A 16,788-nucleotide genomic window follows, 5' to 3' on the forward strand; every position below is an offset into this window, starting at 1 on the left:
CTATCAAGGTTTAAAAGGAATACTAGGTTAAAGACAATAGCTAGATGATGAGATTATTAGGATAACCAGGCTAGGCCAATCACTTTGGCTATGGTATTCTCAGAGGAGAAAGGGGCCAGAAGACAAGGACAGCTAGAGATTGGGAAGCAGAACAGGCATGTAGTCTTGTTCAGTGCTATTAATTACTGAAAATAACACATTTGCTATTTTTCTACAACCTGTATTCCAAAATTGTCTTTTTCTTTCTTTCTTTCTTTCTTTTTTTTTTTTTTTAAAGAATAAGCCAATCATGTTCACAGACTCTTCTCTGGACAGTTTTCTGAAAAGTTTTCTCCATAATAATTTCACTAGAAGAATAAAATATCTTGGGCAAGTCCATAAACATACAATTCTCAAAACGATGTCTTTCAAAGTGTGGTCCATGTTTTTACTGTGTATGAGAACAGTCCACAGCTTCATTCCAGACCTAGTGAATCCAAATTGCAGAAGGCAGAGCCTAGGAACCAATTATCAGGCCTTGACTCCACTCCTGGCCTTTTCTCTTTAGTAGCTCTAAGAAAGAGTTTCTAGGGCACTGTGAATTTATGTCATAATCCCCTTCCTGTGATTAAAAAGTCATCTGTAGAGATTGTTGCAGATTCCTGGGCTCTTCTGTACTTCCAGGGTCAGAAGAAAGAAGATGTTTATTTAGGAAATATCTGCGAAATAAGTGAGTACCTGAACAGACATAGGGAAGGAGTAGGGCAAGGGACACTGAGCATATATGGGCAACTGCACTGTTTGGTAATCATTTTACACATGTAATCATTGTTTCTTCAAATGCGCACTCATATCTTTTATCAATGCTAGTCAAGAATTGAATACTCAAGATTTCAAAAGAAAGAAAAAAATAAATACTTCAAAATTTAAAAAAGAAAGTTGAGCACACATAGTTGGCATCTGAGTAGGTAGTAGAAAAAGCAACCCTTAAATTGCCACTCTTTTAGAAGAAAGCAGAGGGGTTTAAGATGCAGCCCTTGCAACTACTGGTTTCAACTTCATGTTACAGAGTAAGAATGCCTTCAGTACATGAAACTTTTTGATCAAACTTGTGAGTCTGTAAGCATGTATCAAAGTTAGTATCAAAGTGTTTTGTGTTTCAGATTACTTTGATCCTAACAAGTATGGTCAGACTCTTACCTGTATTCCAAGATCTTTCATTCTTGCAAATGCCAGCTCTCTCAAATTACCATGCTCTACTCCTGAGCTGACTAAGGGCATTGGAATATCTCTGCAAAAGAAAAACAGCTGTTGCAAAATACAAATTATTCTCTACTGCAGCAAGGCAGGGATATTAAAAAAAGGAGACAAAAATCTACAAAGCAAATCAGAAAAGCAGAATATTCTAAACAGGAAGCAAGGTTCAGGACTTCTCTGTCCCTCAATTTTCCCATCCATGAAATTATGATTTTCACCTACCACTCAGGATTTTTGCGAGAAACACCCAATGAAAATCACTTTATAAGATTACAAAGTATTAAAATAAATGTCTGATAACTATTAGTAATGATTTTTGGCTAAAGGGATATTTGCACTAAGCAAAACAAGAAATACAACTGTCTTTTTAAATAAAATCCACTTTGTTTAAAGAGGAGAAATAATAATTATTATTAATGCACTGCTTTATTAATAGCTTATAAACACTTCCCCATACAGTTGCTTTTTTTTTTTTTTTTTTCCCCATACAGTTGCTGAATGACAAATAACCAGGAAGCTCAAAAGCCTGGCTCACCCAACAACTGGACTCAAAGAATACCATCATTCCACCCCATTTCCTAGAAATCTAAATTAGAAGTGACTCGGTATTAGAAGATTAACAGCTTGCCTAAAGATAAGAGAAGATAAATTTTAATTCCTGGCATCCATACAGCATAAAGTGCCAGGCATCAAGGAGATTTCAACCAAAAGTTGAGTTATGAGCCCTATTTTAGTAGCCCCCAACAGCCTCTTCTAGACAAAAATCAGTATCTGAAGATAGAAGTTAAAAAAAATATAAAGAATATGCTTAGCACGTCTGTTTTCAAAGACAAGTCTCCAATTTGTTTTGTCTAGTATTTGGTTCATTAGAAGATTTGAAAAGACAACAAATATCTTTTCTTTTGCTTTTGAGTCAACTTGAGTCTTTTACTTCTCTTTTTACTCATCCTTCCAAATGTTAAGTAAGTATATGCAATTAACTAATTCATCCATTTGATTCTAGGAAGATATTTCTTAATCACTCAAAAATATTAAAAACCAATCAATTAGCACTAAAAGTTATACACAGTAAATATATTAGGCTCTGGAATCCACAATTTCCATTAGACATTACATAAAACAATGATAAGCCAAAATTCTTTAAGACAATGACACACCACGGAGTTGAGAGTGATAGTGATATTAAAAAATATATTTTAGTGTGATTAGTTAATATATATGATTTACTTGGAGTTTTTAGACAAAAAAGTTAATTTATTATCTTTGGAACTATAATTTCTTAAAATCAAATACATTTTTAATTAGTAATCAGATGTAGGGGCGCCTAGGTGGCACAGTTGGTTAAACATCTGTCTCTTGGTTTCAGTTCAGGTCATGATCTCAAGGTTGTGAGACTGAGCCCTACTTGGGGCCCTGCGCTCAGTGAAGAGTCTGCTTGTGACTCTCTTTCCCTTTCTCCCTCCCTGTCACACTCTCTCTAGAAAATAATCTTAAAAAAAAAAAAAAGGTAATCAAATGCAGCTAAATACAGTTGGTAAAGTAAAAAAAAAAAAAAAAAAATATATATATATATATATGGTTTATTTCAGTAAGGAATGTGCAAATATACTGTTTTAAATATTTTACTGTTTCTTATTTATGAAAGCCAAAGTTCAAGTTTTCTAAATGCCCTTTTTCGCCCTGACACATTTTTAAAGATTTTATTTATTTGAGAGAGAGAGAGAGAGCGTGCGAGAGCGTGCACGAGTGGGGGTAGGGGCAAAGAGAAAGGGAAGCAGATTCCCCACTCAGTGCAGAGCCTGATGTGGGGCTCTGGGGCTCAATTTCAGGACCCTAAGATCATAACCTGAGCCAAAGTCAGATGCTTAACTGACTGAGACACCCAGGTGCCCCATTTACCCTGAAACATTTTATAAATAATTCACAAATACATGTACTTTCACAACTTGAAAGTAAAATTTTAAAACTTGTTATATGATATTAATCTGATAAAATCAGTGCAAGCACTTTTAGTACCCATTATATGACAGATACATTTGATTCTTGTTATTCACTGAACTTAAATTCTATAAAGATGCCATGAACACTGTATTTGCAATTACTCAAGCACTGTTCCTACAGAAAATGCAGGGTTAGGTTTCTGTGAGTCTTAATCACATTTTCTTCAACTGATCAATACATAACCCTGTTTTATGTATATTTCTGTGTAAAGATACTTTATAATATTGTGGCTAGCAGCAGTAAAATTCTTTCCTTAATGAAGCTCATCTAATATTTATTTTCTTCAGAAGGCTCATTACAACTTTCTTGTACTTAGGAATGCTAGACAGCACTTCAGAACTATGCTTGGGGTCATTTTAAACAGCAAAATCAACACAAAGCACAAAACTGTGAAAAAAATGGGTTATTTAGTAGATTGTGAAAAGGACACCTGTTTACAGTATGAGAGCTGAAACAAGTACCCAGTATCAGAATAGTATCTTGTTCCTCCTCAACTCTCCAACTACTAGTGTAACATGTACTGATGACTGTTTCATCATCCCTATCATGACTGTCAAATTGGTGATTATCATCCCTTCTGAATTTATTAGTTGGGCTTGTATTTTAGTGCAAAGAACTTTCTCTTCTCCATTTATTTATTCACTTATGAACTCATGGATTCCTGTTTTATTCAAAGAGTTGTAATCTGATACTAAGTTATTTATTTTGTTGCTTAAATTAGATTTGGCCAGTGTGTATGGATTCAGGCTGGTTTCTGGGTCCTTTCGACATGCCCTCATTCTTTGAATATTTCCTTACTTTCTGAACAACAAGATGTTCCAGGTTTATTGTGTAAGTTTGCTGCCCCCGCCCTGGAATTGGCCATTTTTCCAAGCAGCCCTGATTCCTTTTAGTGGAGAATGGAATTTAGAAATCAAGATGTGGGCACTCACTGTGCTTGCTCATTACTACTGAGGTGTAATTGTCACCAGACTCTCTCAGTGTAAACAACCAAGAAATTTATGTATATACGTACTTTTTGTATGTGCTTTATGTATGTGCATATAGGCATTCAATATGCACACACATAAACATACATCTATAACTATTTCTATATATAAATTTTTTAAAAATCCATGAGTTCATGATGATAATTACAATTCTAATCCAGTGTTCAACTTTTCACCTTACAATGTTTATAAATCCTTTTAGAGAGTGATAACTCTGGCTCTCTTTAGTATATTTACTTATTTGCTAAATCAAATAGTTTATTTGCTCAATATAACCAATCTCCTAACTACTCAAGCTGCCACAGCTGTACTCTCTACCCTTACTCTCCATTTCTTCAGATGACAGATATGTTGTGGCCAATGCCTCCATGGCATTGCCTCCCTAGGCAATGAGGAGGAGAAATGAGAAGGGAAAGGAAGATGGGTCTTCTACAAATATTTTAAAAAATGAACCAGGACTTTTAAAAGACACTAAAATTTTCAAAGGAAGTAAACTCTCTAAGGGATTGGTTTTATCATATAGGGTTAAACAGAATTATATGACAGAGATTATTACCAGCAGGGTTGGCTAATAATTTGTGGGGCCTAGTACAATGACAACAGCCTCTTGTTAAGAAATTATTAATTTCAAGATGGTGAAAGCAAAGCATTAAGACAATTTCAAGGCCCTATGAGACTACACAGGTCGCATGTCCCAGGAGCTGGCACTGATTACCACGAAGCACAAATCAGAGAGGACCTGATAATACAGGGCTTTATAATGATATTGACAGTTCATAAATATCCTTAAATTTATGTCTGTCACTACAAAAATGCAACATGGTTTTAATAGTCTTTGGTGGTAACATGCTTAGAGTGTATCAGATGCAAGTTCTTCCTCATTAAGGAATAGAAATGTGGCAATCTCCATTTTCAGTGATAAGATCTTTTTCAATGAAAACAAAAAGACAATTCTATATATCCTGAGCAACTTTTATATGTGCAAAGTATTAAGCAATCTGAAATATATAAACATATATTGTTATAGTCTTCCAGGAGTTCAAAGCCCAAATAAGATTACTGACCATCTGAATTCCATCTAGGTAGAAGTTAAAATTATTTACATTTCTCAATTTGTTTCAATCTAGTTTTACTTTATTGACTTGAAGAGAGATTACACTCAAGAATATTTATTCACTTTTCTATTTCAACAGGTAACATTTTAAGCTTAGAGGTGCTAGTATTTGCAATTTGCTCATCAAAAAACTTTCAAAGTAATGTCTAGAGCTTTTTTGGTCTGAAGGTTCTCAAGCTTCAGAAGCATGTTTTGGTTGCAAATTGGTATTCCTATTCTAATGCTTCACAGTGATTTAAATATCACATGGAGGCAGACAGCTGTCAAAGAGCCTGCAGGCAGCAGCACTTTAATGTGGTTCCATTATGGATCTGGACAGAATTTATCATTTAATCATTCACTGCACCCTTCAGGGCCACAATACAGAATTATCTATTAGAATACTACTTCCTAAAAATACCTAGTAAGATGGTATTGACTCAAGTGTCATAAAATTAGAAGTACAAATTATATATTAGTTAAGGAAAGAAAAGGTGGGGAAAATGTTCAATTAAAAAAATCAAGTAATCTACTAGTAAAATATAGTACTAAAAAAAAAAAAAAAGCCAAGTATAAAACATTGTGTTTTCACTTGAAATACCTTCTCTCCTACTTTCCTTTCTCTGTCCCCTTCTAACACTGGTCTGAAAGACAACTCCTAAGATCTTCTTCTCCTTCTATGTTTAGATTCACCAGTCAACACAAAAGTTATTGCCTGTAATTGGTAGAAGTTGTCACCAGGTGACCCTACATAGGTATAGCCAGATATTCTATAGGCACAGAACAAAAAGACACATATGGTCTGCCTTTACTATGGTTTAAAACAAAAAAAATTATAATTACCTACATTCAACACTCTGGGAGGAGACTTTTCTCCCTTGTCAATGGTTTTTTTTTTTTAGTCAGTTTTCTAAATTCTCAGAATTGCTCTAAAAGTTTAAAACTGAGGCTAGAGGAAACATTGCAGAGTCAAAACCATATGATTCTCTTAGCCTAAAACAGGTTTCTCAGTTACTTAACAGTGTCTAAAGACCCAGCCTTTTCTTGTATACATTTATATATAATGCTTGAGTTATCCACTAACAATTTCTTTTTTTTTTTTTTTTTCCACTAACAATTTCTTTAGCATCTCTATTTCAAAATTTTACCATCTAGTTGTCAATACAAATTTCCTTCCAGAGGTCCAGATGTACCAAATTTGGGCTATAGCCAAATATAAACATGAGTAAATAGAATATAAGGTTTTTAAGCTGAGACATGAAGCTGTTATACCAGAACAACACAGCTATCACACTGTTATTGTTAAGTGTACTATGTGAACATGGACTTGGTTTTTTGTCTCCCTAGCCTTCATATTTGCGCAGAAGAATGAAGATAACTCAAAAGGCCTCTGAAAGGTAAAACTGACATTTTCTTTCAGTTATCTCAATAAAAAGCACCTTCTCCTTTATGATCCAAATTCCATAACTGGCAGGCAACTTATATATAAACAGACAAGCGCTTTAAGAAGCAGCACAAATAATAATCAGTTACATGAAAAAAATGTTAATCTCCACTAATAACTACAGAATGCAAATTAAAACTCCTAGGTAAATAAAAAATATAAGCATCTGATTCTACAGAGATTGCAATAAATAATAATTATTTATTACTCTAAACTAGTAGCTTATCCTAACCCCTTTGGAAAACCATTATCAATATATACATATTAAAACCATAAAATTTATTTATACTCTCCCTGTTCCAGAAAGTATATTCATCTTCACCATTATCATAGAAAGATCCTTACTTGGATCTTTATCATTAGTAATTCTTTTCCTAGATTATACTACTCTAATGAATGACTTCAGCAAAAGTAAAAAGTTCTATTACATGGATTTTTCTATGCACATGGATTTTAGCTGTAGTGGAGGTCAGGATAATGATTAAAAAAAAAAAAAAAAAGTTGGAAGCAACCTAAATGTCCAACATCAGGGAATAGTTTACTAAATGAGACAAATTAAATGCTAGACAACTGTGCTGTCATTAAAATTATAACTATGGAGATTATTCTAAGTCTTTAATAAGAAATGGAACACAAAAATGCAAACAGAATATTTGCCAGTGTAAAAAATGTATTGCTGTGTAAAGATGCATCCTAATTATACAAGGAAATTTTTGGAAAAATAATGTAAGCCTATTATAAATATATATTTGGAAGTGCTTTTAAAATAGCTTTATAGAGAAGTTATTTTGTTCCTATAAATACAGTACTGTATGGTTGGACCTCAAGTAGAAAATACAAGTTTTGGATAGTTAGTAATATTCTATAAACCCTGTTGGGAAAAAAAAAAAAAATCACATGCTCCAAAAGAAATGTGTTGGGATCAATGAACAGGGGTACACAGAAACACTCTCTACCTCAGCATTGTAAAAGTCTGCACTAGAATTTCAGTGACTATTGATAACAAAAAATAAGTCAATGTGAAATAAATTTGAATAGATTTTGTGCAGTATATACGAAGAAAGTATGCAAATAAAAATGGGTTAAAAGTAGTAACACATAAATCTGAATAAATCCCTATGTAGGTAGCCATAATAATATTTCAATACAAAACATAAGGTAATGTATTTGAGGAATTCTGTCCATGCTTATTGGGAAACATAGTTTACATCAGTTCACATAATTAAGCTACATAAAAGAAAAGAATTCTAATGTAAACTTGTTTAGCAGTATCATAGTTCTATTAAAAACACACACACAAAATAAAATAGCATCATAAATTCTATGATTTATGATAGAATCACAATTTGAATTCAAATTAAGTAAATATCAAATTTAGTAATTCAAAATTAAGTAAATTCTATATTCAAAATTCAATTAAATTCAAAATTGAGGGGCAGCCCGGGTGGCTCAGTGGTTTAGCGCCACCTTCAGCCCAGGGCATGATCCTGGAGACCCAGGATCGAGACCCACATCAGACTCCCTGCATGGAGCCTGTTTCTCCTTCTGCCTGTGTCTCTGATTTTCTCTCTCTCCTCTCTATGTGCTCATGAATAAATAAATAAAATCCTAAAAAAAAAAAAAAAAAAAAATTCAAAATTAAGTAAATTATCAGTCCCAAAGCATGAAAATCTGACATCATTGGTAGACTCAAGATGACTCCACCAAAGGCATGTGCTTTGTTTGGAACTGAGTCATCACGATCTTGAAATAAATTTTGAGTCTGAGGACATTACTAATTCTACATTTTAAAAGAGATTGTACCTCTTGTTTTACAGCATTCCGCTGAGTTTTCATTCACCCACACGTATGTGAAATAATAAAAGAGTGTCACTTCAAACTCTTAAGCCTACAACCCACCTGTATCATTTGTTCTGCATAAATCTTTTAAGTGATATATTGATAGAGAAGTAGAACTGACAGTTTTGCCCCTGGAATTAGAGCGAGGGGACACTTCTATTGCTGGATTCTCCAGAGAGAGCTGTAATGGGGTCATGACAGGAGAACTGAGAACAGGGAGGTTTCTTTTATCAGACTCATGTTGGTTATCCATAATATTATGCTCTTCTCATCATACAACCTTTGGTTATATTAACACACATATTCTTAATTCTTCTGGTCATGACGCCTTTACAATTTTCCTACAGAGATTATTTTGCTGCTCTTATCTTCTCAAAGTCCTTATTTTCTTAGTTGGTGGTAGGCCAGGATAATGTCCCACGGTGATACTTCATAGTTTATAATTTAAGCTTTTAATGTTAGAGCAGTATCTCTGTTCCTTTTGACTCACTGGTTATAGTAGTAAGAAATTTAAATCTGAATGTGAAGGGGGTGAATGCAAACTCTTCATTTGATTGTATGAGCTATGCCTTGTTACTTATGGTAAGAAAACTATGATGTCTATGGCTGTGAAATTTCTATCTGTGATATTTGCTGCCATGCACTGCTGTTGGGAAGTATTATCTTCTGTGCTCTGGTTACCCTGTAGTCTAAGTGCCTGACATTAAACTTTCTGTAGTATAAGTGCTTGACATTAAGTTTTTGATTGCTGAGGCATTCATTTCAAAAGACATCCGTCCTGAATAAACATATTGCAGCTGTGTGACACAGCTACTAACAAAACAACCAGATAAGGAATTAGACTACCCCTTCCCCCATGAAGTTCCCTCTTTCAGAAAGCCCTGGATAACCTAGATAACTGACCATCTGAGCGGCCCCATTTCTTCCTTATCACACCCTAATTCCCATTCTTATTCTTTAATCAATAGTGAGTGAACCCACAAAACCCTAGACACTCCATCCTTGGATCCTAATAAAGGCAGAGGCCCAGGTTCATGCCTTTTCCCCTTCCCCCTTCAAGCTCACTGTGTACCTCTCAGGTTTGCTGGGTATCCTCTAGGACATTTGAATAAGAAATCTTGTTTCTCAAAGCCCCCTGATGGTTTTTGCTGAAGTGTGTCCTGCAATTGTAATAAGCAGTATAAGGGTTAGTTCAGCAACACTGGTCCCCATGCAGGAAATGTCTGTTGGGGCTCACCATGAGTAATAATGGCCAGGTGAGTGTCTCAGATATTCAAAACTGATAAGATCACTATCATTAAGCTGAGGTCAACACAGTAGATTTGTTGCCATGCTCTCCTACTGGGAAGTAGTATCTTCACTTGTATCTAGTTGCTTTAAGTCAGTTAAATGCAAATAATCTTTTCTTTTGTCTTTGTTAATACTACCTATTGCATCTTTGTTTTCTATTGTATTAATTCACATTTTTGAAACAATCTCAAAATTACACAAAAAGTCCTAAGTGTCATACAAACAACTATTTTCCTAAATTATTTGCTTGTAAATTGGGAACAAGATGTTCCAACACCTTCTGAATAAAGTATTTCCTACAATAGGGATGTTCTCTTATACAGCTATAATACAACCATGAAAATCAGGAAACTAACACTGGTATTTTACTGGTATTTCTACTGCAGGCTCACCAGTGTCTAAATAATGTCCTTTATGGCAAAAGAGTCCAGTCAGAACCTTGTGTTGTATTTAGGTATCATGACCTTTTGGTCTCCTTCAAAATGAAACTCTTTCTTTAATTCTTCTAATTTTGAAGATTTCACCTTTTTTTTTTTTTTTTTTTTTAGAATATCCCTCAATTTGGGATTGTCTACTTTTTTAGAATTATATTCAGATTATGGAGTTTGGCTGAGTAACAGAAGTGATACTGTCATACTATAATGTGCCACATAATTGACATACTAGTACTGGTGATATGTACTTTGACTAGCTGCCAGTCTTCTCCATAGTCAAGTCACTTATTTCTGCTCTGTAATTAATAAGCATGTTGTAGGCAGGTACTCTGAAACAACGTACAATCAATTCTCATTATTCATAGTAACTATGTTCTACAAAGTTGCTGTGAACGCTGAGTTAGTGAATATTAAAACATTGCTCCTAGTGGAAATACAGGGCTAGGTTCCTGTAAGCCTCTAGTCACAACATTTTAATTAACTGATAGCCTTGTTTCACATGTGTTTAAAAACACCCTATGTATGTAATTGCTGATTCAACACTGAATCCCAGGCAATAGGGCTATAACTCATGGCTGAATGAAGCTTATCTCACACATGTATTTTCTCTGTAAGGCACATCATAGCCTTCTTGCACTTACACTACACAACATTTCAGTACTATCCTTAAGTGCCATTTTTTTTTTTGAATGTTTATCATAGCTTTAATTATAATAGCCCCAAACTAAAAACAACTCAAATATTTATCAACAGATGAACAAGTTGTACATTCATATATTCTAGATTTCCATTAAGGCAGTTGTTTCATGATATACACATTTGTTAAAACTCATTGATCTATACATTTAAAAAATAATGGTGTATTATTCTATACATACTGAATCTTAAAGTTTTTTTTAAATTTATTTTTTATTGGTGTTCAATTTACTAACATACAGAATAACCCCCAGTGCCCGTCACCCATTCACTCCCACCCCCCGCCCTCCTCCCCTTCTACCACCCCTAGTTCGTTTCCCAGAGTTAGCAGTCTTTACGTTCTGTCTCCCTTTCTGATATTTCCCACACATTTCTTCTCTCTTCGTTAAGGGCCATTTTATTTTTTTATTTTTTTATTTTTTTTAATTTTTTTTTAGGGCCATTTTAAATAGTGAAATCACCAACCCCACAAAAATGCAAAAAAACCCCACATGTCATTCAACAGACTGTGAAAAGGATACACACACTATATTTATTACTTATTACATATTTACAATTATTTCTATATCTACCTATATATTAAAAACCATGAGTTCACACCAGTATCTCCTATTCTAAAACACCATGTGGTACATTCTAATCTTCTCCTTTTTCACACTTGTAATTTCCATTCTAGATAACACAAAACCAACTCCCATTATCCTTAATTACCTACTTTCTAGATCAGCCCTCTGCAAGAAACCAATCTTCTGTTGCTGTCCTCTTCTCTACACCTCCACATTACCCCCTGAGATATGCTCCTTACCCTGCTCAGTTCTGACATCCAGTGCCAGACCAGTCCTCAGTGAGAAAGCACTTTTTACCACATTCGGGCTGCCAGAGACCACATCACACTGCTGCCTACAAGCCCTGTGGCTACTTACTTCAGTGTGGATGGTGTCTCGCTGAACAACTTCTAAAGTCTTTTGAATTGAATTGTTTCAGAAGGGTTGAAAAAGAAGTGGAAGGACAATGCAAACAGTTTTGGCAGCTGAGTTTTCCTCAGTATTTTAAAAAAGAGATCATATAGGCAATTTAAATCCTTAAGTTAGAACAATAACTTATTTTTTAAAATTTTTTTTAAAAGATTTTATTTATTTATTTATTCATGAGAGACACACACACACAGAGGCACAGACACAGGCAGAGGGAGAAGCAGGCTCCATGCAGGGAGGCTGACATGGGACTTGATCCCGGGCCTCCAGGATCACACCCTGGGCTGAAGGCAGCGCTAAACTGCTGAACCACCCGGGCTGCACCAGACCAAGAATTTTAAAAAAATTTAAGAAATCAATATGCTGTGGCAGAAGTATGGTGTAAACATCCTTCAACTTTTAAGCAAATCCATTATTTTATAATCTTGATAATTTTCCTTTAGTTGATCATTCTGCTTAATTTTCAGTGTTCATTATTTTATATTATCAGGCACACAATTTTTGTGTTTAGTGGAATAATATAGCAACTGATTGTACATGCATTTGCTAGTCATCTTTTCACCTTTTATTTATACTAGAATCCAGGTAGCTTTTGGCAAGGTGGTGGAAATATGCCTTCCTGACCAGCAAATACAGGAATGCCTTTGTCAGGATTATAGGTACACACGTAATTTTATGGCTCCTAAAATTTTTCGTCAATGTTATATTTCTTGTAAAAAAAAAAAAAAAAAGGCATGAATGCAAATGAGATCTTAGTTTTTCTCTCCTTTAGGGGAAAAAAAGTTAAGATGATCTCCTTCATACCATCAGGAATCGGTTACTCTTTCTCCATATTTACATTAATATCTGTAAAGAATGATTATTGCTACTCTTTTTTTCTTCAGAGACTCTACCACAGGGATAACAGACACTTCTTCCTTCCATACTCACTACTGTATCCAGACTGAAGTAGGGCTGGCAAAGAAATCCTGGAACCAATAGCATGCTATCGTAACTCTGTCTCTTGATGCATGAATCAATGGAAAGACAAATACATGAATAAATAAGATACTGGCAAAGTGGCTTGGACATGCTGTCCTTTCATTTTCATCCCTGTCTATGTGTAGACAGCATTCCAGGTCTCATTTTTAATTAAAAAAAAATTCAAACTCCTCAATATTAAATTATACTGTTCTCATTAGAAATTAAACAGACAGACTCATCACTGATTTTTTCCTGGCCTAAGAGATAACACACTACCTCTGCACTCGGTACACTCGTGTCCACGGAGGCACAAGAGCAAGGATCCGAGCCACCAATTCAATCAGGTCACTAGGAGAATAACTCTTATATCTTCCTGATTTCCACAGCTCATAAAGCCCAGTTCCACGAATCACCAGGGTAGGGTAGAGTTTCAAACCATCAGGACGAAAAGCAGGGTTCTCAAAAAACTCCTGTGAATGGAAAACAGAAAATTACCACTCCATTAGTTATATAGAGATTGATGAAGTTTCCATGGTCAAGTTTCAGTCTTGGGGCAACTTCTCTCATATATCTATCTAGTCTGTAGACTGCCTTTCCTTTCCATCAAGGGGGGGGATGCAGACAGAACAGCAACTCATTGTTTTTACAGGCTCACTGGAGCAAAATGTGTGTGTGCTAGGTTACAAAGCCCTTGTTAATCCAACCCCTGTCTACTGCTGTAATCTCCTCTCATGCCACCCTTACCACCCTGCCTTTCTGCTTCTGCAAAGGCAATTTCCTCTGTCTGGAAAGTACGTCAATCTTACTTTATCTAGCTAATTTCAAGGTCTCAACATGAATGCCAATTCTTCAGATAGGCATTCTTGACCTCGAATACAAGTTGCCTCGCTTAAAAAAGAAAAAAATTCATTTTGGGACACCTGGGTGGCTCAGCAGTTGAGTGTCTGCCTTCGGCTCAAGGCATGATCCTGGGATCGAATCCCACACCGTGCTCCTTGCAGGAAAACTGCTTCCCCCTCTGCCTGTGTCTCTGCCTCTCTCTCTCTCTGTGTATCTCTCATGAATAAATAAAATCTTAACAATTCATATTGAATTCTATATTACTGCTTTCTTAATATCACCATACTTTATTCGATGCCTGCCATTACCTTGAGACTGTATCCTCCTTTAATAATAGAATACACTTATTGTTTAAACTTTGGAAAAGTTGTGACAGAGATCATCACTTGCCTGCAAAACCTAAAGTGTTTACTATAAAGCCCTTAGCAGGAAGAGTATGTCAATCCCTGGATATGCCTATTTTGTCTTCAGGCCAACTGGCACCATTCCTAACCTGGGATACACACTATTTGTTATCTAGACACTGAGGAATACATCTAATTTATCTACTTTGACATAGTCATTTCCTGTACTATATCATCCCAGCTGGCTTTATTTGGGATAAAGCAAGGAGACACCAGGCATTATCTTTCCCTGACTTTGCACTGTTCATTTGCTCTTAATTTAGCAGTGTGTAGTGGAGGAATGAAGGTGGACTCAGTTTCCTCTCAACTCACCCTGGCATAGTATCTATAGAGCCAACTGTACTATATCTTATGACTGTAACAATGCTTTTTATCTTGTGCTATATTCTTGAGAGCTTTCCATTGCTTAACCTGTTTTTCAAAGAAATGTAACTATAGACTTTTCGATCTCATTGATTTCTGTCATATTCTTAAATGCTGTATTCTTTGTGCATCATTTGGTCTTAGGGATATTCTTCTGTAATTGTCTGTAATTTTCCCTATAACGTTTCTATGTTGAAGGTTCATTAGCCCTTTTTAAGTATTCTATAACCACCCAAAAGAACATGTATGCAAGTCATTCTGTACCTAGTTTGAATCCATATTGGAACATGAGATTTCAGAAAAGTAGTTCAAGTGCTTATATGATAAAGAAGATAGATGGGTTGATAAGATTGACAATAGATGAAACTGGTTCTGGATTTCTGATTAAACATGGAGAATTAAAGCATGTGTCTCCTTCCTTTTCCTCCAAAATCATTATTACATAACAGAGACGAACTTTTTAAAAAAGTATAAACTCAGAAGAACAAAAATAACATCAGAGGAGATGGGGGTTGTGGGGGGAGGACAGGACCAGTTATGATAATAAATTTTTGGAAAACAGAAAATAGATGAAGACTGGTAAATGGCTTTGCAAGTAAATAAAAGTATAAACAAAGTACTTGCAAAAGGGGATACCAATGAAAGTCCAGCTCTGTCACACTAGAGTCTCAAAAAGGCTCATGCATTAAGTGGGCAGGATGGAAAAAAATCACGAGATCAAAGTCTGTACATGGAGGGATTTATCCCTTATTACTTTGCCCTTCTTACTGGCAGTCACCTGCCCATTTGTTCCCTGGAGAAACTGCTGGATTCTGAGATTCCAAGTACAAAGGAAGGCCTAGGTGAGAATAAAGGCTGAAAACAGAGAGATTAAGTGAAAGCCAGCACACTGACTGGTGGATTCCTTGCCTTGCTCCCTGGGTACCAGCAGTCAATTTTCTGTGACCTACTCATACCAGCCACCCCCAAGCAGGAAGTTGGGAGAGTTCATCTATGGATTAATCAAATGACCCTAAATAAGAGTTCAAGATACTAACATTTGAGAATTCCCTAAAGAAAAGGAGAGCTGGGCACATCTGGATGGCTCAGTTGGTAAAGCATGTGACTCTTGATCTTGGAATTATGAGTTTGAGCCCCATGTTGGGTGCAGAGATTACTGAAAAATAAAATCTTGGGATGCCTGAGTGGCTTAATGGTTGAGCCATTTGACTCATGGTGTCATGCTGGGGTCCTGGGATTGAGTCTCACATTTGAGTTCCCTGTGGGGAGCCTGCTTCTCCCTCTGCCTATGTCTCTGCCTTTCTTTTCTGTGTCTCTCATGAATAAAGAAATCTTTAAAAAAAAATAAAATCTTTAAGTAAATAAAACAAAACCTTAAAAAAAGAAAAGGAGAGCTTATTATATGAATACCCTCCAATGAGATATAATCAGCAGCTAGCCACCTAGAGCTTGAAATCTGTCCTTTTAGCTCCTTACTTTTATTTTTAAAATTTTATTTTTATTTATTTTTTTTTAAGAGGGGGAAAAGGGGTGGATGGGCAGAGGGAGAGGGAGCAAGAGAATCTTAAGCACTCTTCATACCTGGCATGGAGCCTGACACGGGGCTTAATCTCACAACCCTGAGATCACGACCTGAGATGAAATCAAGAACTGGATGCTTAACTGACTTAAGCAAGCTACCCAGGCACCCCTGATCCCTTACTTTTAAAATATGACCATTTGGCTAAGGATCACCAGAAACTTGGAGGAAGCCTAGAACATAAAGGGCAGAGCAAAACAAAAAGAAGGAAAAGGAACTTAGAGGAAAGAGGCATTGCATAAAGGGAAAAAAAATTCTATAATTCCTTCAGAGAGAAGATATATTACATCCATTAGACAAGAAAGGATGTTAGAGAAAATCAAACAGGGGATCCCTGGGTGGCGCAGCGGTTTAGCGCCTGCCTTTGGCCCAGGGCGCGATCCTGGAGACCCGGGATCGAGTCCCACGTCGGGCTTCCAGTGCATGGAGCCTGCTTCTCCCTCTGCCTGTGTCTCTGCCTCTCTCTTTCTCTCTCTGTGTGACTATCATAAATAAATAAAAAAATATTAAAAAAAAAAAAAGAAAATCAAACAACCAGAAAGAAAAAATAAATAAAAAAATATTAAAAAAAAAGAAAATCAAACAACCAGAAAGAAAGAACTATTGAAAATCAAAGCTATAACAAAAATAAAAACATTTAACA

At 35.6% G+C, this 16,788-nt stretch overlaps 1 protein-coding gene and 1 long non-coding RNA gene across 6 annotated transcripts in view; one reads left to right on the top strand and one right to left on the bottom strand.

Moving 5' to 3' along the window:
- Window positions 1-16,788, bottom strand: part of ELP3 (elongator acetyltransferase complex subunit 3) — a 91,962-nt gene that overhangs the window by 23,197 nt on the left and 51,977 nt on the right. The window contains exons 10-11 of the mRNA XM_077868727.1: window positions 13,236-13,429; window positions 1,180-1,270 (exon numbers count right to left, since the gene is read on the bottom strand). Of these exons, the coding sequence (XP_077724853.1) occupies window positions 1,180-1,270; window positions 13,236-13,429 (285 nt within the window). The remainder of the gene's footprint in view (window positions 1-1,179; window positions 1,271-13,235; window positions 13,430-16,788) is intronic.
- LOC144295979 (uncharacterized) overlaps window positions 1-16,788 on the top strand; it is a 38,158-nt gene that overhangs the window by 9,935 nt on the left and 11,435 nt on the right. For 3 of the 5 annotated variants that reach the window (XR_013363121.1, XR_013363124.1, XR_013363122.1), the window contains 3 exons: window positions 1,728-2,198; window positions 6,667-6,716; window positions 12,881-13,410. This is a non-coding gene — a long non-coding RNA (uncharacterized LOC144295979). Of the gene's footprint in view, window positions 1-663; window positions 710-1,727; window positions 2,199-6,666; window positions 6,717-12,880; window positions 13,411-16,788 lie in introns of those variants that run through there. The other 2 variants (XR_013363123.1, XR_013363125.1) reach the window with 2 other exon arrangements.

This window comes from Canis aureus, chromosome 24 (assembly GCF_053574225.1).
Source record: "Canis aureus isolate CA01 chromosome 24, VMU_Caureus_v.1.0, whole genome shotgun sequence".
In the NCBI taxonomy this organism is placed as follows: Eukaryota; Metazoa; Chordata; class Mammalia; order Carnivora; family Canidae; genus Canis; species Canis aureus.